We start from the raw sequence: 27,652 nt of genomic DNA, 5'->3' as shown, positions 1-27,652 counted from the left end.
AATAGCGTCCATCTCGTCCGGTCAAGATGGGCACGAATTTTATGCTTTTGCGCTCCCGATTCGTCTACACTCATTCAAAAGGTTGCACAAAATATTTTCAGTTAAAATATATCCTTCATGGGACTTGGAAATGAGATCTGATTTAAGGGAATCCTACCCATCTTAAACCCATGCCACAATTGCCCAATTTTGTCTTCTCAAACCAGAGTAACAAACAAATGCCCAACTGCACAAATGTGTAAAGTCCTTTTTTCCTCCATCATCGGTGAAATATGGGTGAATTGCTGCGAAGAACAGGCAGCCGTTCCTCAAATACATCGTAGGATTGAAGCAAAATCCCAACTAGGAATACAATCACTACAACCTACACTATAAGCTGTTTTACTTGAGTAAAACGGTTACCAGCTCCAATATATGTAAGTTACGAACACAAAAATCACAAGGCTAACGAAGTGACCCTTCAATGTACACCCCAGTAAATCTTTCACAATCCCTTCGACGTATCTTCCAAGGTTTATCCACCGATCCACAAATTTTTGATTTAACATCAAGGTAGCTACTCCATTCAACAACTAAATTTTCATCCCTTTGATGCGGCGTGTCCAGATTTTTCATTGGCAAGTGGGCAGACTCTGTCAGAAATGCTGCATTATCCGACTCCTCAGACAAGTCATAGATTATACGTCTCCAACCATAGGTACTCAAAATTTGCCCTTTGATCGGCCAAATAACTTGGACTTGCAGTTGGCATCCACTGCCCATTTTTTGATTCCACCCCTATCTCTTGTATCTTTCATTTTAATTCAATGCAAGGTCGCTATGAAGAAAAGGGTGTGAAGGATGAACACAATCCAAGACCAAACTCTGATGAACAGTTGTCAGATTAAACTGTAAGGCAGTAAAGGTTCAGTTCTCAGTTTCTAAACCAAAGTGGTCCTTAAGGATTCTTTTCGACGTCTTTCCAAAACCATTGGCTACTTTTCCCATATCCCTAAGTTTCTCGAGTTCCCGTTCTATCTGCTGTACTCGATTCGAAACACAGCCCGGAAAGCTATCTGGGTCAGCTGATGATTGGCGACATGACAGTTCAGACTTTTCATTCTCGAGTTGCTGATATAAGCTGAGAAGATAATTCTTCTGTGCATAAAGCCTTTCCTCTGCGATTTTATATTCTGATTCCTGTGAATTTTTCAGTTCCAGCAGGACATGGTCAATCTCATCTTCGAGCTTTAGAGACTCTGTCCAAGGGTCAAAATGTATGGAAAACGTGTGCTCTGAGCTCTTGGTGACATCATAAGTTTCTTCGCTATTTGTAACTGTTGGGGCAGCATTTCCATGGTGTGAGGCACCTGCTTGTGAACAGAAGTGCCCAAGGCTCAGAGAGAGAGTTGGTTTAACAAACGTCTGTAGATGAGAAAATTAAGAACTGAAAAGTTACCTGCAGACATAATTAAGAAGTTATCTTCCACTTTCCAGATAGCTTCAACAGAAGTCCCATTTTTGAGCTGATGTAAACATCAAATGTCAGACTGCAGGTTTTACAAACCCCGAAAGTGGGCCAGGATAACTACCGCAAAAGAAAGAAAACTAAAACCTCAACACTTAGATATCATTCGTACCTTCAGAATGGCCAATTCGAAACGATGCAACAAACACTTTGCACTGGTTTTCCGTGAACCTTGCAAAATGCAGACGCCAACACTTAAAATCTTCTCTATGTCATCCCGAGAATGAATAGATTCACATATTTGTAAAAGCCTAGTAGCATGTGATATAAGATCTGTTCTTGCATCACAACGACGGCAATAGTACTCAGCATCCAACCCAATGCTTCCTCCTACTGTCCCAGCTATGTAACATCGAAGAGCGCAGTCAATGTGAGCAATATGTCCACATATATAACCCTCAGCCACCACTGCTTCACATTTAATGTAACTGTAGCCTCCATATTCTAAATTAATAGTCTTGCTACATAAGATACAACAACAATCCTGGCAGAAACGGGGTTCACTGCAGCAAAGATCACATTGCATGGCTGCTAAAGGTGGATTGTATACTTGTTTCAAGATACTGTTGCACATCTTATTCCCAGCCTTGCATCCCACAGTGTTAGTCTGGGAACCAGACTCGTCATATTCTGCTATCCAGTCAAAAGGTACAGTGGATAAACTAAGCCCCTCTACATGACCTGTAACAGAGGAACATTATTGGACAAGAAAAAGAGATTTCCAGTGTGAAACCCAGTCATACATACTCGTATGATACCACTCATAGTATTTGACATCATTCTGAATATGCATTTGCAACATTGAAGAATAGACACCAATGAAAAATAATTCAGTTTCACATAATTACAGGTAACAAAGTTCTAAAAAACCCAAATAACATATAACAGAGAATGGTAGATCTGTGTTTAAAAAAACATATGTAACTGAATGCTTAATCAGGAAAAGACCCCAAATGACACCTTACAAAAGTTCATTATTAAAGTAAAGACTTAACAAAAGTCCATGCTAGACCCCTTACCCCAATAAAGGAAAATTAAATTAAAAAATAATAAACCAAATAGACAAGGAAATCAAACAGTTCTGCATCAGTTTTGCTATCTAATTCATTGGAAGAACTCCATGAACAGCTATTCACCAGATGTGATGATCAAACTGACCTAATATACAGGTGCGAAGTTGATCAACCACAGACATAATGGAATAAAGGGAAAAAAAACTTTCTAAGGTTTGGCAAGTAGTTTGGTAGCCATTAAAATGCAATTAGCAAAAGATCGACACCAAATTATCACAATAAACTAAACTATCAACTACTAAATTGAATTTTTCCAAGAACATAGAGAATGTATTGCAAGACGAAACCAGAAATCTCAAGCTTGGATAAATAACAAGTACAAAATATAAGGAAAAAGTTGGGTCAATTAGAACTGACCATTTGTTAATGCCGACTTCTTTGCTGGGATCTTCCAGCTGAATGAAGCAAAAAATGCATTAACATCAGCACCAGGGAATTCTGTTCGGATAAATCGTTCAACAGAAAGTTTGCTTGCAAAAGCATGCTTTCTATTCATTGAGCATCTGACATGGTAAAGGCGCCTCGGAAGATACAGGTACCTATCCAAATAATGTCCAGTAGTGGCAACTCTCCTACCCACCCTCCAACCCCACATATCACCTGGATTGGGCCAATTTACAGGAGCATATGGTAAACCAACACCGGACTCTTCAGGTAAAACCGGCCTCATAAGAGAACCATTTTCCTCTGTCCTGGGTGCGCTTTCATTACTTTCATCAGGAACATCAATCTCCATAGATATACTTTTCCAGCTAGCAACTGGCTGCAGCTGGAGCTGACTAATGTCATGTCAATATCATTAGACGAAAACCTTTTTTCTAAAGGGAAGAGCAACTTTAAATCCTCCAAATCTTACTGGTTCTGATATATGGTAAAACATGACACGATTGGCATATATATATATATACATTTTCAAATAGTAAACTTACTTTGTACATCAAGGCATATTAGTCGGCATATACTGAATCAGGAACTTTCTCTTCAAAAAGCAAATATGCAAAACCCAAAAGATAGGTGCAATCATTGTGACCAAGCATAACTACGACCCTTCAAATTCAAATCTATATTTGCAGAAACATGTTAATATTATGGCATACATGCGACAGCACAAATCCAACTGTTTTTCTTACTCTAATTACTATGGCCCATTCCGGTTTCTGGAAGGCAATTAAATTACCAGTTAAATTGGATTTTACCATTTTTTAAGAATGAGGTCATAATTCCAAAATGACAGCGATTTTACATACTTGTTAGTGCAGAAAATCAAGATGGCGGCATTCATGAAATCATTTAAATTGACCCCACGACGTGAATTTCAATGCAGCCTCAATTTGCTCTATCACTCCGTCCAAATTGGTACACTCATCCCTTCAAATCCTAAGTGAATTATAATTGATCCAAACAATTTACACCGGATGACCAAATAAGTCCAAGTTTTACAACAATACGCTTAAGTTCCTCATCATTACCCTAACAGTAGGGTTTCTTCGTTACTTCCAAAGTCGCAACTGGCAACTGGCAACTGACAATAACTCACATTATCCAAAGTTGAAATGGAAAGTCCAATGCAAATTGAATCTATTCACTAGCAACTACAATTCACTTTCTTTAGTATGTTCTCGATTCATATAATTGAACAAAAACGATTCATGCGTTGCTCCAATACCACCGAAAACCCCCTTAACAAGCAAACGCTCTCGGTTTGATCCAAGCCCCCTGAGACAACGAAAAATCCTAAAATCGCTGTGTGCATACATTTTAATTGTCCTACTCCAAAACGCTGGTTAATTATAATTTCCATCAAAGATTTCAAGCATAGTGCTTAGTAGTTAAAAGAAGAAAAGCAAAGATTAAAAGAATCACCTGAGACGGACAGTGTTCCACAGAATTACAAATAGAAGAGAAGCTTGGGGTATCCGATTCCTAAAAAAGACGTAATGAAGTACGGAAAATGGCTTTGATGTTTCAAGAAAGCAAAATTTCGGAAAAGGGAATCAGAAATGAGCACGAGAGAGAGAGAGAGAGAGAGAGAGAGAGAGTAAACTTTACGAGGATTTTTGGGAGACAGAATGGTTCGACTCGAATGAACAGGGGTGAAGTAGGGGAAGGCAATAGGATGGCGGAACCCTAACTAAACTCCTACAGCCGGAGCGCATGGCCCGTGGGGAGAGAATCTTAACAAAATGATCGTCCTTATCAATATCGACACATTTGGGCTTTGGGGAATTTCGTCTAGGTGAGGACGAGTAACGTACAATAGTAGTATACGCAACCGTCGCCTAATTTTTTTTTTAAAGAAATAGTGGGTTGTATTATTAAAAAATTAATTTTTTTATATAAATTTTAATTTTTTTTTAAATAATTATTCAATGACGACTGTAAATATTATTTTTCAGATGAGGATTACTGCAATTTTATGAAGAGAGAATAATAAGAGCGTAATCGATTTGATTCTGAAGTTTTTGGATTAGATAAAAAATTTCGATCTATATTTTTTTCGAATTGAGACTAGACATATTATCTTTATAAATCAGATCGGACAGTTAGTTATCAGTCTAATAAGTCCAATTCAATCTAGATAAGTGTAAAATGTGTCAAACATATTAAAAGTCCAAAAATAACTTCTAACGTGTATTTTTGGCCCATCTATACAACAAAATCCACAATATTTACACTTCTAATATAAACTATTTACCCCTATAAACTTTTTTTTATTTTATTTCCTTTTCTTAACAAACTAATTAAATGATAAAAATTATATAAAATAATAAAATTAGAATTAAGTGATCTCTTCAATGTGGCTTATCTATTTAAGTCATTAACAAAATCATTAATTACAATTATATTGATGATGTTATTAACTTAGGATTCAATAGTCAATACTTAATAGTATGTGAATGAATTATGATAGTTAATACATAACGAGTATTAAAATTTTAATATTTCATCAATGTAACTTAGGTACCTTTCAAAAAATGTACTTAACTATTTTATTTAAGTGTAGATACTAGAGTATGTACCATTGCATATAAATATACAATGTTATGATTTATCATGTATTCATAATTTCATACAATATATTAGTTAATATTTAATAATATAATAATTAATTTTTTATATGGTCAATAATCAGGTTAAATGAAAACTACATAGTTAAGTTATACAACTATTATATCAAATACTAAATAAAATTAATTTTAAAAAATATATATTTCGATCAGTACAGTCTGAAAAAACCACATCCCCAGACTGGCTCGAAAATTGACATTTTGGATCAAAACCGACCACTAGTTTTATTGGTTCGGTCAGAATTTATGGTTCGGACTGGTTTTCTTTCACCTCTTAGAGATGATATTTGAGCCATTGTACAAGTGTCGCACATTTCTTTTAAAAAAATTAAGTTAATATGGATTCACATAAAAATAATAATTTTTTAATATATGACCCTGTTGTTTTTCAAAAGAGATTGACTACACATAAGCCTACACTCTCCACACACTTTACGTGGCATCACTTTTTTCTTTTTTTTTAACCTACAATGTTAAGTGTGCTGCGGCTGCAGTGCAAAGTAGGCTGCTGTGAATATTTTCTGTTTTCAAAAAGGGTGTACGGCGCTTGAACATCGCACAACCTATGATTGTATCTAGCATTATTCTTTTATGAAATAAATATTTTTTTTTTATAGAGAAATAGGATTACAAATTTAATGTTATATCAAATTGTAAATTTTATTTTAATGTAAAATAGAGAAATAGGATTACAGAAAGAGACTTGCTAGGTACAAGTGGTTTGGCGCACCAAATCGCGTACCAATACTCACATAGCTTTTTTTATTAAAAAAATAAAAGAAAAAATTGTTTGTGAGAAAAATAAAGTTCTATGTCTCACGAAAATTATTTTCGTCTTTAATTCGTATTGTTTCATTAAACAAATGTCTTACATTTAACATTGGTATGAGGTTTAATGTGCAAAATTGCTGGTAAGAAGACTTTTCTTTACAGAAATAGGTGGACCCTACAAAACTCTATCATCTCAATTTGCTACCATTTATAAAAAATTCAACTTATTTCAATTTAGTTCAACATCTAAACGGAGTCTTAAGCTATCAGAAGTCAAAATTTCATTTCCATGTTAAAAGTTGTGATCTGAATTTTGTACCAAGATATTCTTGACATTTAATATTAAATCATTTTATTTTATAAATTTACTTTTATAATATTATCTTTTGTATATCCATTATCCAGCCCTTATACTTTTTATAATACGAATACATATAAAAAAGAATACATGCATACTTTCCCATAACTAATACTGAAATTAAATATTTAACATTGTGGAATTTATATACTTCTCTAAATTACAACAAATATTTAGATTAATAATTTATAAAAGATGTTAATCATTTTATTTAATTCTAACTCTAACATTTTCTATACAAATCTAAATTTTTGTTAACGGGACTAATTAATATTCTTTGATTATTCTTAAGCTGGTAATTCCTTATCATTTTAAAACTATATTGCAATTCTTAATATGCATTAAGAAAAATGTTTATACAGAGTATTTGAAACTAAATGAAAATAACAGAAATGAGAACTAGTTATTTTATCTAATGTAAATTGTATATATTATTATCCCTCTATTCATTTCCTTTTGGAGCTAAATAATTATCGGATCTAAATACCAATTTCATAAATGACCACAAGGAAATAACATTTAAAAACAGTAACATATATTTGGAGGTATTGTTGTCCGTTTAAGATTTTTTTTTTCTTTTTGCTGTAATATTCTCCTCTAGGCTTCTCTAAGGAGAAAGCACGGGTGGAGTGCGAGTCTCAGATTACTCATTGAGTAAGGAAGAGGATAGACTTCCTGTGTGATACCCCATATGATATGAATAAGGGTAGGTGGTATATGAGATCTCACATTGTTTGGGAAGGAAAAGTTTTTGCTCTTTATAATGTTCCAATGGAGTTCTGATTGTATCATTGACTAGTTCTTTTGGAGTATGGGTCATGTGGTTTACGCCTTCCATTGGGGTGTTAGAAATGGTATCAGAACCTATCCCAATCAGAAATGTGGGACTTGAGCCGTGCCACCTACAATGGACAGGCTCGACGAGGATGTCGGAAATTTAAGGGAGGTAGATTGTGATATCTTATATGATATGGATAATGGTAGGTGGTGTATGAGATCTCACATTCCTTGGGAAGGAGAAATTCATGCTCTTTATAAGGTTCCAATGGGGTTCCAATTGTATCATTAATTAATCATTTTGGAGTATCGGTCATGTGGTTTAGGTCTTCTATTGGGGTGTTACATCCTAAGTCTGCTTGCAAACTTGGGGTGAAAGTAATGGAGGATTTAAATGAAAGATGGTATCAACTAACGCTTACAGAAGAAAAGAATGATGTTATCGAACTGGGAACCAAGCACATGGGGAAGGTTCTGGAAGAGGGAGAAGAAGTTTGGTAGGGAAACTACATTCTAAAATGAAGATTAGTAAGGATGCAATTCAATCAATAATGGCAAAGATCTGGCGAGTGGGAGGATTATTTACTTTTCATGAGATCAATCCAAATTTATTTGTGATAACTTTCGAAAACCAGAGGGATAAAGGTAGAGTTCTGGATGGTAAGCCACGGCTATTTGATAACACCTTCTTGTTCTTAAACCTTTCGAAGGTTTTACATCTCCACAAATGATGAAATTTGATAAAGAGGAGTTCTAAGTTCAATTGAATAATCTTCATCTAGCATGTATGACATCGATATTGGCCTCCAGATAGGAGCAACAATGAGGGTGGTTAGAAAAGTGGATGTGAGTGAGAAAGGAATTGGATGAGATAAATTTCTTAGGGTAAAAAATGAGATAAACTTGCAGAAGAGGAAGAGCGGCAGATATAATGGGAAACAGAATATGGATTCCATTGAAATATCAAAAGCTACCAAAATTGTGCTTCAAATGTGGGATGGTTATCCATGGAGAGAATGGATGCAATGGCCTGGAAGGGAACTCAGTACGTGAGAATGATAGACTGGCACAGTTTTGTTCATGGCTCCGTGCTACTCATATTCCACAGAGGAAAAGTTCAGAAGAATTTTTCTTTTTGGGGAAAAAAGCATGCACAAAAGCATTCATAAAGTAATAGGAATTTGTACTCATTACAAGGGAATCCATACTCTTATTAAGGTGTCATTTGGATAGTGAGTTGAGATGGAATTTGAAAGTTGAAAAAATATTGTTAGAATATTATTTTTTAATATTATTATTATTTTAAAATTTGAAAAAATATAATTGTTTATTATATCTTATGTAGGAATTTGAAAAAATTATAATGATTAAATGAGATAAAACACTTTTATTATCCTCAACTAAATGGATTAATCGACTTAATTAAATAACAAATTTATCAAGCCTAGAATGGCTCTATGTATTTTTTAAGAGCACTACGTACAGTCCTCATTTGGGGACTGCAATGTAAGCTTAAGTAATTTTATCTTTAATTTTTTAAAAATTTACAAAAATATCCCTTCTAAAATGATGCTTTTTCTCATTTAATAAAAAGTCTGTACATATAGTCCTCACTTGAAGACTACAAATAAAATTTCTGATTTTTTAATATCATAATTAGGAACAATTTCCAAAGCATATTTATTTGACATATATGTTCTTTTTTCTTTTGACATACATGTTCTTTTATATGAGAAGATTTTATTTAGGGCGTAGCATTGCTCAAATTGACCGTTAGTAAGTTTTATAAGTTTTTTTTTTAATTTATATATTTTTAATATTTTTAAAAAATAAAAAAAATACATATTTAAAATCACTTCCTTAATCACTAGGTAAAAAAAAAAATTATCCAAACGGTATATTTGAACGGTACACTTGGAGAGGCAAAATAGCTTTTCTATTTTATTTATAAGTAGGTTTAGAGCATTCACATGATTGACTTGACATGACTTAATTTGTAAGATAAGTTTTAAAATTTAATATATTGCAAATGAAATTTTGTCATGTAAGGGGCGTAGAGAACACACCCTTTATACCGACTTATAAATAGAATAACTTTTTGTATAATAATGAAGTATTAGGTTTTTATTTATTTAAGTAGCTCTAATTATTATTTCTAAGAATTATTTTAAAAATCTTGTAATCTCGTGTTCATGGAAATCGAAATCAATAACTTATTAAGGAAGAATACGCCCGCACAGGGTGGCTGATAGAATTAGTATTTTTAGTTTTTTGCTTTTCTTTTGTTGTCGAGTTTATACTTTTTAGAATTATTTTAAGCTCAATATATAAAATGTAAGAAAGAGGCACCCATAGTGGCACCTATTTACCTCCTCTTGAGGGGTTAAGCCACTTCATGAGACTTGATGGTTGGTCCTTAATGGTCAGCTAGAGGGTTACACTAGAGAGACTATTTACATAGTATCTCCCCTCTTTGGGGATGATACACTTAGATAAACAATCTCTCTCTCTCAAATGATTCTCTCTCTTCACGGCATCTAGCTGTGGAACGTGTGAATGTTGCTTTGGTATTATCACGTAGCACACTCCACCATCAATGTGAAGATCGTGGATGAACAATGACGCTGAAAAATCCGTGAAACAACCGCACTAGATCTGAGATATTTCCTGTGAGGTAATATCGCTTCTGCTATACATTCTGATTTAATATTTCTAACATAAAATTTATAAGTTAGTCTATATACAGTCCTCAAATCCATACAGTTATATTAAAAAAAATTAAAAATTACCTTAATATCTCTTTTAAAATAATTTTTCCTTTTTACCCTGATTCATCAATGAGACTACACACGTAATCCCCAACTCATGACTGCAAATAGAATTTCTCAAAATTTATTACCATTTATTTTCATAAAAAAGGAGAATTAATAAGAGAATATAGACCCACACATAGTGGCTATTTTTTTTTTAATTAGGAGGAGGAAATATAAAACATTATAACTAATTGAGCTATGCTACTCATCATCTCCACACACCACACATCACACTTATTTTTAATTTTTGTTTTAATTTTTTTTTATTCTTCCTAACCTAATTGAGTCATTCTACGTATTATCCATACACCACATATTTGGTAAAAAAAAAAAAATTAAAAATCATGTGTGATGTGTGGAATGATGAATAGAATTTTTATTTTAATTAATTAATTATACTTATCATTCCTCACACCACAACTCTTTTAATTACTTTTTCTCATGTCAAGTATGTGGTGTATCAATGATGAGTAAAACTAAAAAAAAATTAAAAATAGAGAGATTGGGATCTTTTGGAAAATATAAGTGCTATGCACCATCTCCATAGCACCCACCAACATTTGATTTATCATTTCGATACGTGTGTGGTTGAATAGAAGGGTAAAAATAATCAAATGGTGAAAATGTAAGATATTTTTGCTTTATGAATAAAAATATAGCTTAATCTTGCAGCAAGCACCAGTGGTCTAGTGGTAGAATAGTACCCTGCCACGGTACAGACCCGGGTTCGATTCCCGGCTGGTGCACTCGAGCAATGATGATATCTGCGCTTCAGTGATGGTAGGGCCATCACGAACCATCATCTCCTACAGATGAGAATACGCGCATCTGAGCTCAGAATTTTTTTTTTTAATTTTTTTTTCTCCTTTTCACTTAATTAATGTATATATATAGAGGATAAAATAAACCAGCTGATGAATAAATAAAAGGAAAAGAAGGACCGATCGAGAGAGCATGCATGCATAGAACATAGGGCGGTTCAATTCCCTCAACTCAGCATTGCAGCAATATTCTCATAGCAGGAGCACATAAACCAGCGTCAGAATTGTTAAAAATAGAAGAGGAAAAAACACAGCTTGATCATCAGGTCTTCAAGCATTTTGAAGTAAATTCCATCTCCTCCATGGACTGATCATAATCTAGGCTAGCTGCTGTATTGTGGTCAGTTTTGAAGAATTTTTGCACCAAATTATAGCTTTCGATGCCACAGCTAGCTAGGTGGCCCTCTTCCCTTATTTCCAATCCTTCTGCAAGCACCTGATCATGTTTGTGTCAAGATAAAATATGAATAAATGATCAAATCCTCTTCTGTTCTTATTTGTTTCACTTACATATACACGTACTGACGTACATATAGTTTAATTACTTTTTTGTTTGGAACTTAGACTGAACTGAGATTAATTCAGTTTAGTTTAATTTTAAGTTAAATCTAATATTCAAACACTAAATTTTTAAATTACTAAACTCATCTCAACTTAAAACTCATTTACACGTAAGATCCACAATATTTTTTCAACTCAACACCTCTTTACATGCATAATCCACAAGTTTTTTTAACTTTCTAGAAATACATTTAAACTTATCTTAATATTCAGACACATCTAAACTAATCTTAGACGACTCCTACAAAACTCACTCCACCATCTCAACTCATGACTACTATTCATAAAAAATTCAACTCAACATCCAAACAGGACCTTAAGCTTTCAGAAGTCAAAACTTCATTTCCACATTTAAAAGTTGTGATCTGAATTTTGAACCAAGATATTCTTGACATTTAATAATATCAATAAATCACGGATCATTAATTATCATATTAGAATAAGATTTGAAGGATTAAGTACAGCTAGGTGCTTCTATAGCAAGACATGAAGTTTAAGGACTTCTTCGATGATCTGATGGCTGTATCTGTAGCTACCTGCTGCTTAATTCGAAGATGAGTAGTTTCTGGTTCGGAGTTGGGTCGGTTTCCTTTAGTATTATATCTTTGAGTACTAATAATGGCTTCCATGCCAATATTCTTCATGCATAATCATCAACTGTTCTGCCACCTGCTCATATATAGAAATTAGAAATCAATCAGTCATGCATGCATGGACATGAACAAGTACTGTACGTACGTACATTTCAAGCAGAAATATACCTAAAATAAATTAAATGAGATGATCCAAACTCGAACCAGTATGTTAATTAAATCTTAAAGTCCATTTCTAAATAAAAATTAATTAATACCCAAAGAAATTCATTTCATTTACCAATTTTTGCATTAACTAAGCCTGTACGTTGCACTAGATATACCCTGAAGCATAATTTCTCCACCTTATAAACTATCCAAAAGAGGAGATCCTCTGTCCTCGCAACAATTTTTGCATTTATATATAAGTCGAACCAAACTTCTGGCGAGATTTACCCAGCTTTCATGAATATTCTAAAATGGTGTACGCAATTTCTTTAATATTATATATATATATATAAATAATGTCGTTCATGTTATATACTAATCCGTAATAAATATCAGAACAATATAAAAAAAAAATATAGTAGTGCCGGGCACAAAACTGATCTTGAAAAGCTTTGACTGCTACATGATCATCTAGATATATATTTGATTCGATACCTAAATTAGTCGGCCGGAAATATCAAACATGCTCATTGCTTTCTTTTATTTGTATTAAAGGCCATCTGAAAAGAAATTTATAAAGCGAGCATGAAAAAGATGTTCTAGCTATCAGGTAACTCAAACTTCGAAGAGTATTCGTTACCTCCTCAATGCTACCATCCTCGATCTCTGTGTTGAAAGAGAACAGCATGCTTTCATTGAGAAAATTCTCTAAATCCTCCAGACTCAGATGTGCTGCAAATTAATAAAGAGGCATATATATATATATATATATATGCAGAATTTGTTAGGTTTTACTGCAGCTACAACACAATAATGCTTAATGGTTTTAGATCGAACAAGGCGTTGAACTTAAGAAAACGAGCAACAACATGGATGAATACGAACGTACGTAAAAGATAAATATACAAACCATTGGATTGAAAGAACCAGGATAAGATATCGGTGGCTAGCTGCTTGGACTTCTGGAGGGAGTCATGGCCGCCCCACCCATTCTTGATGGCCATTTGAAGGCCTGTCCATTGGGAGAGAAGCAACGAGATTCCCTCCCGGAGATGAGAGACTGCCTCGGCCTTCTGGAGAGCACTTGCAGTAGCGGCACGGTTTCCAGTACTGATAGGCTCCATTATCATGGAAAAACCTTTGGCCTCCCCTGAAACCTCCGGTCAAGGCCCTGCTTGGATCCCTCTCGTCTCTGTCGCCTCCTCCAAAGTCCAGAGAGAAAGAGAGAGAGAGGAGTGCGGGAGAGTAGGGATCGGGGGAGAGCGTCTTGGGCGAAAATGTTGAGAACGTAGGGCGCCATGCATGCGCGAGAGATATGTCTCGCCTGTTACAGCTAGCCATCTCTCTGAGCGACACGTTTGAGTTTCTCATTCGTTTGTTTGTTTTTTCCTCCTACCGTCTGATCATTATAATTTTTTTAACATTTTCAAATAAAATACAATAAATAATTCAATTTTTATCAAATTTTTAAATAAAAATTATATTATAATAATATTTTATTTAATTTTTATCTCATCTTAATTCACTATCCAAATCTGACTAAGAAAAACACTACTCCTATTTTGATGTCCACCAACATCTTGAACCAATTTGGTTTTTACTTCTTTATTTTTTTCTTTCAGAGAAGTTGCTACTTCATTGCATTAAACCATACTATATATGGCCTTCGGCTATTACATAAGTCCCTATACCAAATCTATTACATTCAGCTAGAACCAAAGGCTCACTACATGGATTGATGTTATCAATGTTTATTATTTTAGTGCCCAAAATAACAACTTGTTGTGCCAATCGATGTGCCACTCTATTTGGATCCCTCTTGATATGTTTAACAAGCCATTTTGTACCAGCCAAGATGGTCTTGACATCTTGCACCAGGCAGCTTAGCAACCCATGGTTTTGTGTGTGTTGTCCCATTGCCTTCACAACATGCATTGAGTCACCTCCAAACATAACATTATGCAAACCTAGCTCTGTACACAAAATTGCAGCATATACTTATCATTTTGCTTCTGCTATAGTAGGTTGTGAACGAAGACACAATGGTTGCATCAAAGTAGCCAGTATTTCACCTTCACTGTCTTGAATAGCCACTCCCACACCAATTCTGTTACCTTCCTCTCTAGTTGCTATGTCCCAGTTAATTTTGATCAAATTTGCAGGTGGAGCTTCCCATAATGTGATGACCTGTTGGTTTGAAGCTAGTCTTGAGTTGGCATGCCTTCTTTGAATTTGTTGATACTCTTCATGTGCCTCTACAGCTCGACTGATCAATACTAATGGAGGTAGAAAGATGTCCTCAAATACCATTTTATTTCTTCTAGTCCATAGTGATCTTGCAATCTCAGCAAATAGACTAATATTTGTCTTGGCAATTCTTTGAAACACCTACAGGAAAATGCAGCCAAAGTCTTCTTCAATAATTGAAACTTTTTGAAGCTGCCTACTACCTAGCATCCGTACATCTTGTGCAGATGGACAAGTCCATAAAATATGGCCTGGTGTTTCTTCTATTTGCTTGCAAATTGGACATAAAGATTCTGTGAGAATTTTCCTTTTGTATAAATTCAGCTTTGTAGGTAGAGCATCATTGCATGCATGCCACATAAAAACTTTCAATGGATTTGCAGTCTGCATTTGCCATATCTGTTTCCACAACTCACATTGCTCTTCCTTTGATGAGGATTCCCCTTTTTTATGCTAATGCATCTGCTTAGAAAGATGATAGACACTTTTAACTGAAAAACTACCATTTTTAGTATGTTTCCAGACCAACTTATCCTCTACATTAGTTTGTGTAATAGGTAGTTTTATGATTTCTTTCATCTCATCTTCCCAAAAAATATCTCTAAGTAGCTATAAATTCCACCACCTAGATTGAAGATCAATCAAGTCAGCTACCTTAGTATTTGCTGGCAATATTTTCACTAGAGTCTGGATAAAATTTGATCCCTTAGTTGGCATCCACTTGTCTTTCCAAACCCTTATATTTTCTCCATTGCCCACTCTCCAAATCTTGCCTTCCTTAACTATGTTGATGGCTAAGCAGATACTTCTTCATGTGAAGGAATGCCTTGATCCAATTCTAGCTTGTAGAATAGAAGTATTAGGAAAGTAAATGGCCTTGAGAATTCTTGCTGCAAGAGTGGTAGGATTAGTAAGCATCCTCCAAACTTGTTTTGCCAAGAGTGCAAAATTGAAGCTGAGTAAATCTCTGAAGCCAAGTTCTCCACTTGATTTACTATTGCTCAAGTTGTCCCTACCTTTCCAATGAAGTTTAGCTGATTTATCTTGAAAATCCCACTAAAAATTAGCCATCATTGAGTTAAGCTTGTTGCATTGGATTTTGGTAATTGGAATACACTCATACTATATGTTGAGATGGCTTGAATAACTGCTTTAGTCAAAATGTGCTTGCTAGCCTATGATAGAAACTTGGTTTTCCAATTTTCAATCTTTTTGCTCACCTTTTCGACAATGCCTTGGAAAACTCTGATTTTTGACCTTCCTATAATAGATGGTAGCCCCAAATACTTTCCATATTAGATGATGCTCTCAGTCCAGCTACATGCATGATGTAGTCCTTTGTAACTTGCTTGGTATTGTTGCTGAAAAATAAAGAAGTCTTCTCCCTATTAAGTCTTTGCCCTGAAGCTTGCTCATAACATTTGAGGATTTGATTTAAGGACACTCACTCATTCAAATTTGCTCTACAAAATAAAAGGCTATAATCAGCAAATAACAAATGACTGATTTTAATCTGTCCCATTGCTCATGGTACCCCTGAAATTAGCCCTTTTTGTTTTGCCATATAAAGGTTTGCTGTTAAGACCTCAGAGCAAATAATGAATAAAAAATGTGATAATAGACATCCTTGTCTAAGTCCCTTGGTAGGTTTGAAAACTTCTTGAGGAACCCCATTGAGAAGAACATAAAAGGAGGAGGATGTTATGCATCTCATAATTAGATCAGTCCATTTTGCATCAAACCCCATTTTTAGCATGACTTCTTTGAGAAAATTCTATTTTATTCGGTCATAAGTCTTGCTTATATCTAATTTCAATGCCAAATATCCCTTTTATCCATGTATCTTAGTTCTCATTGTATGAAGAGTTTCATAGACAGCCAATATGTTATCAGATATAAGCCTTCATGTAACAAAGCCACACTGATTATGGGAGATAAAAGAGGAAAGAATCTGTTTTAGTCGATTGGCCAACACTTTAGTGATGATCTTGTATAGAACATTAAATAGACTTATGGGTCTATATTCAATACTGTTCACTGGATTATTGCATTTTGGAATCATCACTAGATATGTAAAATGGATAGCTTCCAAGTCCTGGTCAGAAGTTAAAAAATATAGAATTGCATCAGTTATCTCATCTCCCACCACAGACCAATATTTTTTTTTTTAGAAACGGGCCCTATACCCATCTGGATCAGATGCTTTGTGTTGGCCCATTTAGAATACTGCCTCTTTAATCTCCTCTCTTGTGAAAGGTGATACGAGAACCTCATTCATCTGCTGAGTGACCTTTTTAGTAATTGCATTGAGAGAAACTTCCATATTGCAAGGTTCTATAGTTGCAAATAACCTTCTATAGTATTTTGTAAAAGCTTCCCCAATCTGTCTGGGTTTTGAAAAGGTATTCTCAGTGTCATCAGTTACCTTAGAGATGGCATTCCTCTTCTGTTTTTGACTTGCACATAAGTGGAAGTATTTTGTGTTTCTGTCACCTTGCTGTAGCCATATTACTTTAGCCATTTGTTTCCACTTCACAAGATCCCTTTCAAGCATGTCATCAATTTCTATTTTTAGGCCTTTCAATTGCTGCATTGAATCTACTGTAACAGACTGTTGCAAATCTTGCAATTTACTTGTTTTCTGCACTAAACTGGCTCTAGACTGAAATTCTTTTATGTAACTCCACTGTTTTAAAGTCTTTAAGCAAATCTCGAGTTTCCTCTTAACAGCTGTAAGTCCTTCATTATTGATCCTAGATTGATGCCAAACCTTACCAATAACTTCCTTACATTCTGAAAAGAGTGACAGTTTTACATCTTGAACTGACATTTTTTACTTTTTTTTTATTATTTTTACTTAATGATTAAAAAATATATTTTTTAAATAAATTTATATTTTTTTAAATGTGTAAGAAAATTTAAAAAATATTTGAAAAAAAATACACTCTGGATGGCCACTCTAGTCTCTGGATATAGCATCATCCTTCTAATAATTGTGAACAACCGAACATGATATGTCCTGCTGGAAATGAGATAAGCTATCTTCTTAACTACGACCACATACGGTTCAATTTATTTCCAATGCCCTGAATTTCCTTTTGTTAGTGAAACGGTTTTGAAAGCTATGTGCACCGGATTTCACTACAATGTTCCAATTCGTGCTTCGAGTAATCAAGGCATATTTCCGGACACTTTTTTTTTGGATACATGTTTCCGGATACTTTTTTTGGAGGCACTTGTAAGTATGTTTAACGGACCTATGAAGCGCTCAAGCATCGTGAATTATGATAAGATGAGAAATTTATAAATATTAATGAAATGATTTGATGAAATTATTTAAGTTACGATTTTTATTGAGTTTTGTGAAGGGAGATAGAAAAAATTGAATAAAAATATTATAAGATTAAAATATTGTTAAAATATAATTTTTTAATATTATATTTGTTTTGGAATTTAAAAAAAAAATTAAATTATTTTTTGTATTTTGTTTAGAAGTTTTGAAAAGTTGTAATGATATATGACAAAGTTGAATATTTGAAATTGAATTGAGTTTGTGTTTGAGTGATATTTGGGAATGATATGAGATGATATAGAATGAGATAAAACATCTTCCAAAAAATCAGGGCTCATTTGGATAGCGATATAGTTTTAGATGAGTTGAATAAAATATTGGTAGAATATTATTTTTTAATATTATTATTATTTTGAGATTTAAAAGATTTGAATTGTTTATTATATTTTGTATAAAATTTTAAAAAAATTGTAATGATAAGATGAGATAAATTGAAAGTGTTTTTATATCTAAGCGGGGCCAATAGAACTAGAAAACTTAGTTTGATTTCACATTGACAATATTTAATATGCTTTGGGGAAAAAGGGGAAATAATTTCATTTGTCACTCTTGAATAATTATAATATTTCCAAACTGCACCAAAAAAAAAACCAAAATTAACCATTTACACACAAAACTATCATATTCATTATTCATGTTTCAACCTGCACTCCAAACCATTACTATTCATACCACCATATGGCATATTCTATTATGTAAATGAATAAACGAAGATGATTGAGGTGAACAAATAATTCACTTTCTAACATCACATATTTAGTACTTTCTTCCGATGAAAATAAGCCTAACTTGATTTTAGTAACTAGTTACAAACTAATAACTGAGGGTATAATACACAAAATAAAAATTCTATATGCAATCATTTTTGCATACTTCTTTGTGCACACTCTGATTGATTGGCTGCGTCATTTTTTTTTAATATAAAATAACTGTTGAATTATGTCACATCAGTGAAGTGCATAAGAAATATGCATAATTGACTGTGTAACACTTAGCATAATTGAATACAAAATTTTTGTTGGTGAATGCTCGCTATAATTTAGAGTATAATTCTATTTGAATGTCTTTATATCATATTCACGTGACATAATTTAATTTAAAAAATAAATTTTAAATTTTAAATTTTATAAATTAAATTATATCATTGGAAGATGTAATTATTTTTTTAAATTCTTGACTATTTTAAGAAGTACAACCTTTTTTTTTTTATCTTATAGGTCTATAGAAGCACTACAAAACTATCCAGACAGAGAGACACAGGGTGGCCATTGCAAAACTCGTTGCCAAGACTCTTTGCCAAGAGTTGCTGCTCTTACTAGTTTAAAAAACGCCGGCAAGAAACACTCTTCTTCTCAGGCAATGAACAATGCGTTGGTGTCCTTATTTATAGAGATAACACAAGGAATAGGGAAGTAGACTACAAGCTCTTTCTCCTTATCTGTAGCAGTGATAGTACCATACCTCTTCCTTCATGCTTCTTCAACAACTTTGCCAACATCTTCAGCCATGACTATAGTAATTTTCAGCCATGATCTCCCTCACCCCCAACTCCCTCGCCGCCTTGGTCGAGTCGGCGCTTTCTACTCGCTCCTCTTTTCTCGGCCGCGCCGTCCATGCCCAGATCATCAAGACCCTCAACAACCCTCTTCCTTCCTTCCTCTCCAACCACCTCGTCAACATGTATTCCAAACTCGACCTCCCCATCTCTGCCCAACTCGTCCTCTCCCTCACCCCGTCCCGCTCTGTTGTCACCTGGACCGCCCTCATTGCCGGGTCCGTCCAAAACGGTCGTTTTGCCTCTGCTCTTCTCCAGTTCTCTAACATGCTCCGTGAGCGTATTCAGCCCAATGACTTCACCTTCCCTTGCGCGTTCAAGGCCTCGGCTTCGCTTCGCATGCCCGCTATTGGAAAACAGGTTCATGCGCTTGCGGTTAAGGACGGCCAGATACGTGATGTCTTCGTCGGGTGCAGTGCTTTTGATATGTACTGTAAAACAGGGCTACGAGATGAGGCTCGGATCCTGTTCGATGAAATGCCGGAGAAAAATATTGTGACGTGGAATGCATATATGTCCAATGCGGTGCTCGATGGGCAGCCGAGAAATGCAGTGAAAGCGTTTATTGAATTTCTACGTGTGGATGGGAAGCCAGATTCGATAACGTTCTGTGCGTTTCTAAATGCGTGTTCTGATGCTTTGTATTTGGAGCCTGGGAGACAATTGCATGGGTTTATAATTCGAAGTGGGTTTTTGGCAGATGTGTCTGCCTCGAACGGGCTTATTGATTTCTATGGAAAGTGTAGGGATGTTGGATCATCTGAGATGGTGTTTGATAGAATGTGTCAACGGAACGATGTTAGCTGGTGCTCCATGGTGACTGCACACTTACAAAATTATGAGGAGGAGAAGGCTTGTATGGTCTTCTTGCAAGCTAGGGAAGAAGGGGTTGAGCCGACAGATTATATGATTTCCAGTGTTCTAAGTGCTTGTGCTGGGCTTTCAGGGCTCGAATTAGGTAGGTCAGTTCATGCTCTAGCTGTAAAGGCGTGCGTTGAGGGCAATGTTTTTGTTGGGAGTGCAATAGTTGACATGTATGGGAAGTGTGGAAGTATACATGATGCGGAGCAAGCCTTTTATGAGATGCCGGAGAGGAACTTAATCACTTGGAATGCAATGATAGGTGGATATGCACACCAAGGGCACGCTGACATGGCTTTGGCTTTTTTACAGGACATGACATCTGGTAGCGATGACGTGGTGCCGAATTATGTGACTTTGGTTTGTGTATTATCGGCTTGTAGTAGGGCAGGGGCAGTAGAAATGGGCCTGGAGATTTTTGAGTCAATGAGAGCAAGATTTGGGATTGAACCGGGGGTAGAGCATTATGCATGTATAGTCGACTTGCTGGGGAGATCTGGGATGGTAGAGCGTGCCTATGAATTTCTAACGAAAGTGCGGATTCGTCCAACTATAGCAATTTGGGGGGCTCTGTTAGGGGCTTGTAGGATGTATGGAAAGCCAGAACTGGGGAAGATTGCTGCTGATAACTTATTTGAACTTGATCCAAAAGACTCTGGCAACCACGTGGTGCTTTCTAACCTGTTTGCAGCTGCTGGCATGTAATAACATTTTCCTAAAACATGGCTAATCATGTTTTTCCATACTGAGTCTCAAGAGGTTCCACAGATTTATTACTTATTTGAAGTTTGACTCGTGAACTTACTTCATCAGCATCCATGAACTCCTTAGGCAATGTACTCTAGATTCTGAACGTATTGATTTTAAAGTGCCCGTAGAACTAGGAGCTTTATAGACACTATTGTGCTTTTGCTTTTGTGTGTATATGCGTGCATGTGTTCTCGTTGCTTCTTCATTTTCCTCCCCTATTTGGTAAACTGATTATATTACACAAATAATTAATGCAGGTGGGAAGAAGCCACTCTTGTGAGAAAGGAGATGAAGCATGTCGGTATTAAAAAGGGTGTAGGCTGCAGTTGGATCTCTGTGAAGAATGGAGTCCATGTATTCCAAGCGAAGGATACTTCCCATGAAAGGAACTCAGAGATTCAGGCAATGCTATACAAGCTAAGGAAGGAGATGAAGGAAGCAGGATATGTACCTGATACCGATTTTGCTCTCTATGATTTAGAGGAAGAAGAGAAAATATCAGAAGTATGGTACCACAGCGAGAAGATTGCCCTAGCCTATGGCCTCATTACTATCCCTCCTGGAGTACCTATAAGAATCACAAAAAATCTTAGGATTTGTGGAGACTGCCATAGTGCCATCAAGTTCATCTCAGGCATTGTTGGTAGAGAAATTACAGTAAGAGATAACAATCGGTTTCATCGCTTTAGGGATGGTCAGTGCTCTTGTAGAGATTATTGGTGATAACTCAAAATTTTTTTTCGACACTTTCTCATGGCACAGAGCTTTCTGACAAAAAAATTATAGATCGTAAATGTTTTTTTATAAAACATACAAGCGCAGTTGATTTTTGGGGGGTCGGAAATGGTTGAATTTTTGCCACCTTTTTGAGTTAGTTCGTTCTATATATGGGATCGATCGATCACACTTGTATTTCAACGTTTACCTATAGGTACACATCGCAAATAAACTGTACTTGGAATAGGTTGGGGATGAACTTCTGTTGAGACTTTGTTTGTGAATCAGGTCGGTCAACTTCAGTGTGTTTGGAAGTTTAAAAGGAGAAAATATCAAAATTGAATGGAATTTAATACAATGGCGTTTGTTTCTTTTTATCCCTTAATATTTTTTTGTGGTTTTACCAGATGACAATAAAAATGTGATTTTCCCCTCAATTAATAAAGGAAATATATATTTGAGCAAGGACATGAAGGAGAAGATAATACAGCCGTTCTCTATTCGGATCATGTTTAGATACAAAAATAGTTTCATCTCTTCTCATCTTATCATTATAATTTTTTTAAATTTTTACATAAAATATAATAAATAATTCAACATTTTCAAATCTTAAAACAATAATAATGTTAAAAAATAATATTTTAATAATATTTTATTTAATTTTTAATTTTTATTTAAAACTATATCATTTTATCTCATTATCCAAACAATTCTAAATAATAAACCAGTTGATAATTAAATAAAGGAACATAATTATTCTCTTGTTTAAAATAATCGAAGATGTAGTTAAAAGGAGCATCATCGTAATGTTGCTGCTGTCATGGCACAAATTGTAATGAAATATCACAGATTCACAAGCGTCAAATTTTTCTTTTTGACACTTTTTTATTATTATTATTATTATTATTATTATTATTTTAAATTTTTTTAGTTTTAAAAAAATATAAAGCAAGTGTGATGCGTTTATTTTAATATTAAAAAAATCTATTCATTATCTTAATTTTTATCATTCTATCGTTATTTTATGATGTGTCATTAAATAATAAGTTTATAAATAAAATATAACAAATAATTTTTAATTATTTAATATCACATTATAAAATAATAAAAAAATAATAAAAATTAAGATGATAAATAATATTATCTTTTTAATAATTTTAGAAAAAAAATATAAATATATTTATCTCTAACTCACATCCTCTACTCTCACGTTTCCATAGAAACACAATCGTAGAAAATGGCAGCATCAGTAGCAAAAGGAGCGTCTCTCAGCCACATATCCAGAGAATCCTCAGACATCAGACGCCTCGCCAACTTCTACAAGGAGGTCTTCCTCCTCGAACCTTGTTTTTCTTTTCCTTTTTGTCTCGCTGTTTCTTTGTTTTCGAAAATTGTTTCATTTTTACAACTACCGTGTTCAGATTTTTGGGTTTGAGGAGATAGAAAGCCCCGACTTCGTGGAGTTTAAGGTCATATGGTTGAATCTGGCTTCCGTTCAAATCCACCTCATCGAGAGGAACCCTAGCTCGAGGCTTCCAGAAGGTCCCTGGAGCGCCACGTCACCCGTCGCCGACCCCAGTCATCTCCCCAGAGGTCACCATATCTGCTTCTCCGTCTCCAATTTCGAATCTGTTGTGCGAGCTCTTAAGGTACCCCCCCACCTCCCTCTCTTATATAAACCTTTATTCATAAAATAAATAATAAATTCCATCTCTTCTAACAAGCGGCGATGATTTCATACATTAAATTCTCTGTCAGCATCACTCGTAACGATTTAAATTTACATATATCATAACAATAATTTATTATTTGTATTTAAATTATTCAGATTTATTTCATCTCAGTATATTCCACCTCAATGATGGCCACCTCCAGAGGATCTTTCAACTTTTCTTAAACAAATTAACTGAAAATAAAGTCTAAAAATTTCAACATCGATTCGATTTAAATTGTAAGATAATAATCCGCATTTGTCAATGGTTAAGACGGTCGAACTGACATAAGAGAAAAATTGTATAAATTGAAAATAATTTTCATAACTGGGAATGGAAAAGCCAAAATTGTGTGCTGGGAGACCGCTCATATGACTAAGTTTATGGCCTCTTATGCTGGCAGCGTGTATCATCTTAGAAGAGTAACTTATGGTGTCAACTGGAAGAGGTATGGATAGAAGCCTTTGCCCCAAAAAAGAATCTTAGAATTCTGTCTGTTTTCTGGGTTTGGAACGGTTGGAAATTTAAGCAAATGTTTTGAGACAGTCGGCAAGTCTAGTTATATTAACAATCACAAAGGAGTGGCATGTGTGTTTATTCTATGATCATGTTCGGCTGAATGTAAGTTGGCCTTGCAGGAAAAGGAAATCAAAATCTTTGAGAGATCTCTTCCTGATGGGAAGGTTAAGCAAGTCTTCTTCTTTGATCCCGATGGTAAGCCCTCGTAGTGCGACGACAAAATAAGTGGAGGATCAGTAAAATGGGTTAAATTTGTTAAATCATCTATGAATTTGAAAAATATGCAGGTAATGGACTGGAGATTGGAAGTCTGGCTCCAGAGAAATAAACAGGGAGCTCCAGAGTGGAATTTTCTTTTCAGTCAATAAGTTGCAGAGAATGTTATGGCCTACGCATGCTAGAATGTTTGTGTATTTCTACTTATTATCAAAAAGAAAAGAAAATAGAATGTGTACTTTTTTATGTTGGATATGTGTGTATTCTTCTCACAAGCGTTTCATGAAAAACATAAATTGTTATCTTGGCTAAAAAGTACTGCATCTTAGTTAGGATTTTACTTTTTGAAAACAATTGTGAAACACTTGATCAATATCCGTCTTTGAGAAAAGAGAAACCATATTTATAGGGCAAGTCCCGTGCTTCTTTTGTAAAATGTGGATAAATATGAGATTTATATAAAAAAAAAAAAAAAATTATTTTTGTAACACTAGATTTTATTTTTTTTTTCAAAATGAGTGTGTGGAGTTTGCAAATTCTAAAATTGTATTAACATTACTCTTGAGAAAATGATTGATCCGATCTGAAAAATCCCAACCCAAGAATGTTGAACTAGATCAATAATCGGAGTAGTCTGGCTTGTTGAAATGCTGGGATAAAATGAGTTTGTGTCATTGTGAAGCAGCTAAGCTTTGGTTGCTTTGCAAGATTCGGACCAAGTTCCTGATGGCTTTTAAGGAAAAGATTGATTACTGAATTCAAATCTACGTTCTTTGTGATTTGAAATTGAAAAATTACCGAAAGGTGATTGAAATAGTATTGAATTTTGTGCAAGTGAAGTGGATGAAGCTAAGAACGAGAAGCTTGAAGAGTGGAGAGGCTTGGCTAGCTATTTAAGGGGGTCAAAGTCGGAAGAATTAGAACTGATTTTTTTTTTTTAAACAAACTCATTTCATTGATACTGAAACTAGTACATAATTCTTATACAGTGGGGAGTTTCCTCCATCTCCACTATGCAATCAGAAACAAGAAGAGCATTTTTAGCAAGAGTATGAGCTATTACATTGCCCTCTCTATTAACATGCTTAGTGATACAAACATCAAACATACTAGTTGGAGACCTTATGTCTAACGTGATCATCCCAAAATAGCTTTGATCTAGTGTTTGCTTCTGGATCCTGGCCACTACTAACTCAGAATCTCCCTCCAATATGATCTTGTTCATGCCTAGTTCCAGAGCAAAAGTAGCTGCTGGCAATGCACCTACTGCTTCAACAATTAAAGGATCTGGATTCAAGTACTGATTCTTTCTCATGGTGGCTAAGCAATTACCTTCCCCATCTCTAACTAAACTGCCAATACCAATCTTGAAATGCTTTTTGTCCACTGCCACATCTCAATTCACTTTGCAAAAACCTGAAGGGGGTGCTTCTCATGTTTGTGTCCTCAAAGAACTTCTGCTATGATGTTGATTCTCAGTGTTGGCTCCTATTACTGCAAGATCAAGCTACATCTATTGAACACGATGTTGAACTGTTTTAGGATCAATCATAACATTGTTGAACACCTTATCATTTCTTCTTTTCCATAGGTTCCAAAGAGTCAAAGCTAATTCTTCCATTTCCTCCTGCTGTAATTTGTTGAACATATATGCAAGAAGTTCTTTCATACACTGACAAGTATTATTACACTTTTGAATATTTTTTGAGCACTGCCCCAAAATATCATTAGCAGAGATACATTGTCAAAGAATGTGAATTGTGGTTTCTGGTGCTGATAAACACATAGGACAGTTATTATCAGATAAGATCTTCTTTTTGCAGAGATTTTTTTTAGTAGGAAGAATATTAAGACAAGCCCTCCATAGAAAATTCTTTGTGGCTGGTGGGATACCTAGATTCCAAATTTTGGTCCATTCCTCTCTATTTAGTTTGCCTTTCGAGCTTTGTCCCTGCCTACTGTAAAGGATATCTCCCTGCAAGTAATAAGCACTCTTTACATTGAACATTCTATTTTTGGTACACCTCCAAATCATTTGATCAGACCTGTTATAGTGACTTAAAGGCAATTGAACAATAGTATCAGCATTCTCCTTTGAGAAAATATCATTGATAACATTGGTATTCCACTCTCTAGTCTGATGATTAATAAGCATTTCCACTTTGGCCTCTCTGTCAAAAAACTGAAAACCACTTTGAGACTTAAAGGTAGAGGGTGTTGGCAACCACTTATCAGTCCAAATTCTAACAGAATTTCCATTTCCAATCCTCCAAATAGCTCCTTCTTGAAGTAGAGGTCTAGCCACTAGTAAGCTTCTCCATATGAAAGAAGGACTACTGCCTAACTTAGCATTAAAGAAATCTAAATGTGGAAAATATTTAAGATGTAGCACCTGGGTAGCTAGTGAGTTTGGGTTTTGCAATAACCTCCAACCTTGCTTTGCTAACAAAGCAATATTAAAATTCTCGAAGTCTCTAAAATCTAATCCTCCTGCAGTTTTTGATTTACCCATCTGATTCCAGCTAATCCAGCTTATTTTCCTTTCTTGATTGATTTGTCCCCACCAATACCCTCTAATCAATTTGTTCAGATCATGTAACAGGCCTTTAGGAAGCTTAAAAACCCCAATTGAATAAGTTGGGATGGCTTGTATGACAGATTTAAGAAGAATTTCTTTACCTACTCTAGAAAGAAATCTCCACTTCCAATTGTTCAGTTTTTCTTTCACCTTTTCTAGAATAGCCGAGAAAGCCTTTCCTCTTGATTTTCCTAGCAAAACAGGTAATCCTAGATAACTTTCATAAGAAGATAATGATCTCATACCTGCTATATTAAGAATGCTATCTATAGCTGTTGGCCTTGTGTTAGTGCTAAAAAATAAGGAAGATTTCTCTTTATTTCATCTTTGTCCTGATGAAAGCTCATATTGTCCAATCAAACCTTGCAGTCTGCTCCATTCAATGGATGAGGCTTGACAAAATAAAATACTATCATCTGTAAAAAACAAATGATTGATAGATAACTGACCCCTTGCCAATGGAAAACCAGAAATGAGGTTCATTCTTTCTGCTCTATTGAGAATTTGTGTGAAAGCTTCAGAGCATAAAATAAAGATATATGGTGATAGAGGATCGCCCTGTCTTACTCCCTTCGAAGGCTTAAAAGAAGGCTGAGGACTTCCATTAATTAAAAGAGAATAGGAAACTGACTTAACACAGTTGAGTATGAGCTCTA

At 34.8% G+C, this 27,652-nt stretch overlaps 4 protein-coding genes and 2 non-coding genes across 10 annotated transcripts; 4 read left to right on the top strand and 2 right to left on the bottom strand.

The window, feature by feature from the left end:
• Window positions 1-162: 162 nt before the first annotated feature.
• Window positions 163-4,784, bottom strand: LOC109007280 (protein OBERON 1-like). Of its 4 annotated transcripts, XM_035692231.1 has the most exons (6): window positions 4,444-4,784; window positions 3,828-4,296; window positions 2,938-3,359; window positions 1,620-2,188; window positions 1,439-1,505; window positions 163-1,349 (listed from the first exon to the last, which is right to left on the bottom strand). In XM_035692231.1, the coding sequence occupies exons 2-6, from the start codon at window positions 3,860-3,862 to the stop codon at window positions 907-909; spliced, it is 1,536 nt and encodes a 511-aa protein (XP_035548124.1). In that variant the 5' UTR covers window positions 3,863-4,296; window positions 4,444-4,784; the 3' UTR covers window positions 163-906. The 4 variants fall into 4 exon arrangements, with proteins under 4 accessions (XP_035548124.1, XP_018842437.1, XP_018842439.1 ...); XM_018986892.2 differs by lacking the exon at window positions 3,828-4,296 and having other exon boundaries at window positions 4,444-4,783; XM_018986894.2 differs by lacking the exon at window positions 3,828-4,296 and having other exon boundaries at window positions 2,938-3,355; window positions 4,444-4,783.
• Window positions 4,785-11,042: 6,258 nt separating this feature from the next.
• TRNAG-GCC lies at window positions 11,043-11,113 on the top strand. Its single transcript has one exon. It is a non-coding gene; the product is annotated as a tRNA-Gly (tRNA).
• A 3-nt stretch (window positions 11,114-11,116) lies between these two features.
• LOC118349116 lies at window positions 11,117-11,203 on the top strand. The gene has a single exon (XR_004802107.1). It is a non-coding gene; the product is annotated as a small nucleolar RNA snoR114 (small nucleolar RNA).
• A 4-nt stretch (window positions 11,204-11,207) lies between these two features.
• On the bottom strand, window positions 11,208-13,779 carry LOC109007274 (pre-rRNA-processing protein TSR2 homolog). 2 transcript variants are annotated; one of them, XR_004802038.1, is made up of 4 exons: window positions 13,400-13,779; window positions 13,130-13,221; window positions 12,286-12,418; window positions 11,208-11,624 (listed from the first exon to the last, which is right to left on the bottom strand). XR_004802038.1 is itself a non-coding variant. In XM_035692569.1 (3 exons), exons 1-3 carry the CDS (start codon window positions 13,617-13,619, stop codon window positions 12,362-12,364), a joined length of 369 nt encoding a protein of 122 aa, XP_035548462.1. In that variant the 5' UTR covers window positions 13,620-13,777; the 3' UTR covers window positions 12,066-12,361. The 2 variants fall into 2 exon arrangements, 1 of the variants encoding a protein (XP_035548462.1); XM_035692569.1 differs by lacking the exon at window positions 11,208-11,624 and having other exon boundaries at window positions 12,066-12,418; window positions 13,400-13,777.
• Window positions 13,780-19,365: 5,586 nt separating this feature from the next.
• Window positions 19,366-22,314, top strand: LOC109007283 (pentatricopeptide repeat-containing protein At4g14850). The gene is made up of 2 exons (XM_018986898.2): window positions 19,366-21,205; window positions 21,512-22,314. The coding sequence occupies exons 1-2, from the start codon at window positions 19,617-19,619 to the stop codon at window positions 21,975-21,977; spliced, it is 2,055 nt and encodes a 684-aa protein (XP_018842443.2). The 5' UTR covers window positions 19,366-19,616; the 3' UTR covers window positions 21,978-22,314.
• An 858-nt stretch (window positions 22,315-23,172) lies between these two features.
• LOC109007291 (lactoylglutathione lyase-like) lies at window positions 23,173-24,750 on the top strand. Its single transcript, XM_018986906.2, has 4 exons — window positions 23,173-23,298; window positions 23,393-23,620; window positions 24,322-24,397; window positions 24,490-24,750. Exons 1-4 carry the CDS (start codon window positions 23,209-23,211, stop codon window positions 24,528-24,530), a joined length of 435 nt encoding a protein of 144 aa, XP_018842451.1. The 5' UTR covers window positions 23,173-23,208; the 3' UTR covers window positions 24,531-24,750.
• Window positions 24,751-27,652: the final 2,902 nt, after the last annotated feature.

This window comes from Juglans regia, chromosome 7, assembly GCF_001411555.2.
Source record: "Juglans regia cultivar Chandler chromosome 7, Walnut 2.0, whole genome shotgun sequence".
NCBI classification, from domain to species: Eukaryota; Viridiplantae; Streptophyta; class Magnoliopsida; order Fagales; family Juglandaceae; genus Juglans; species Juglans regia.
Note: the sequence above shows the minus strand (reverse complement) of the source record. Positions and strands in the feature narration are given on the sequence as shown.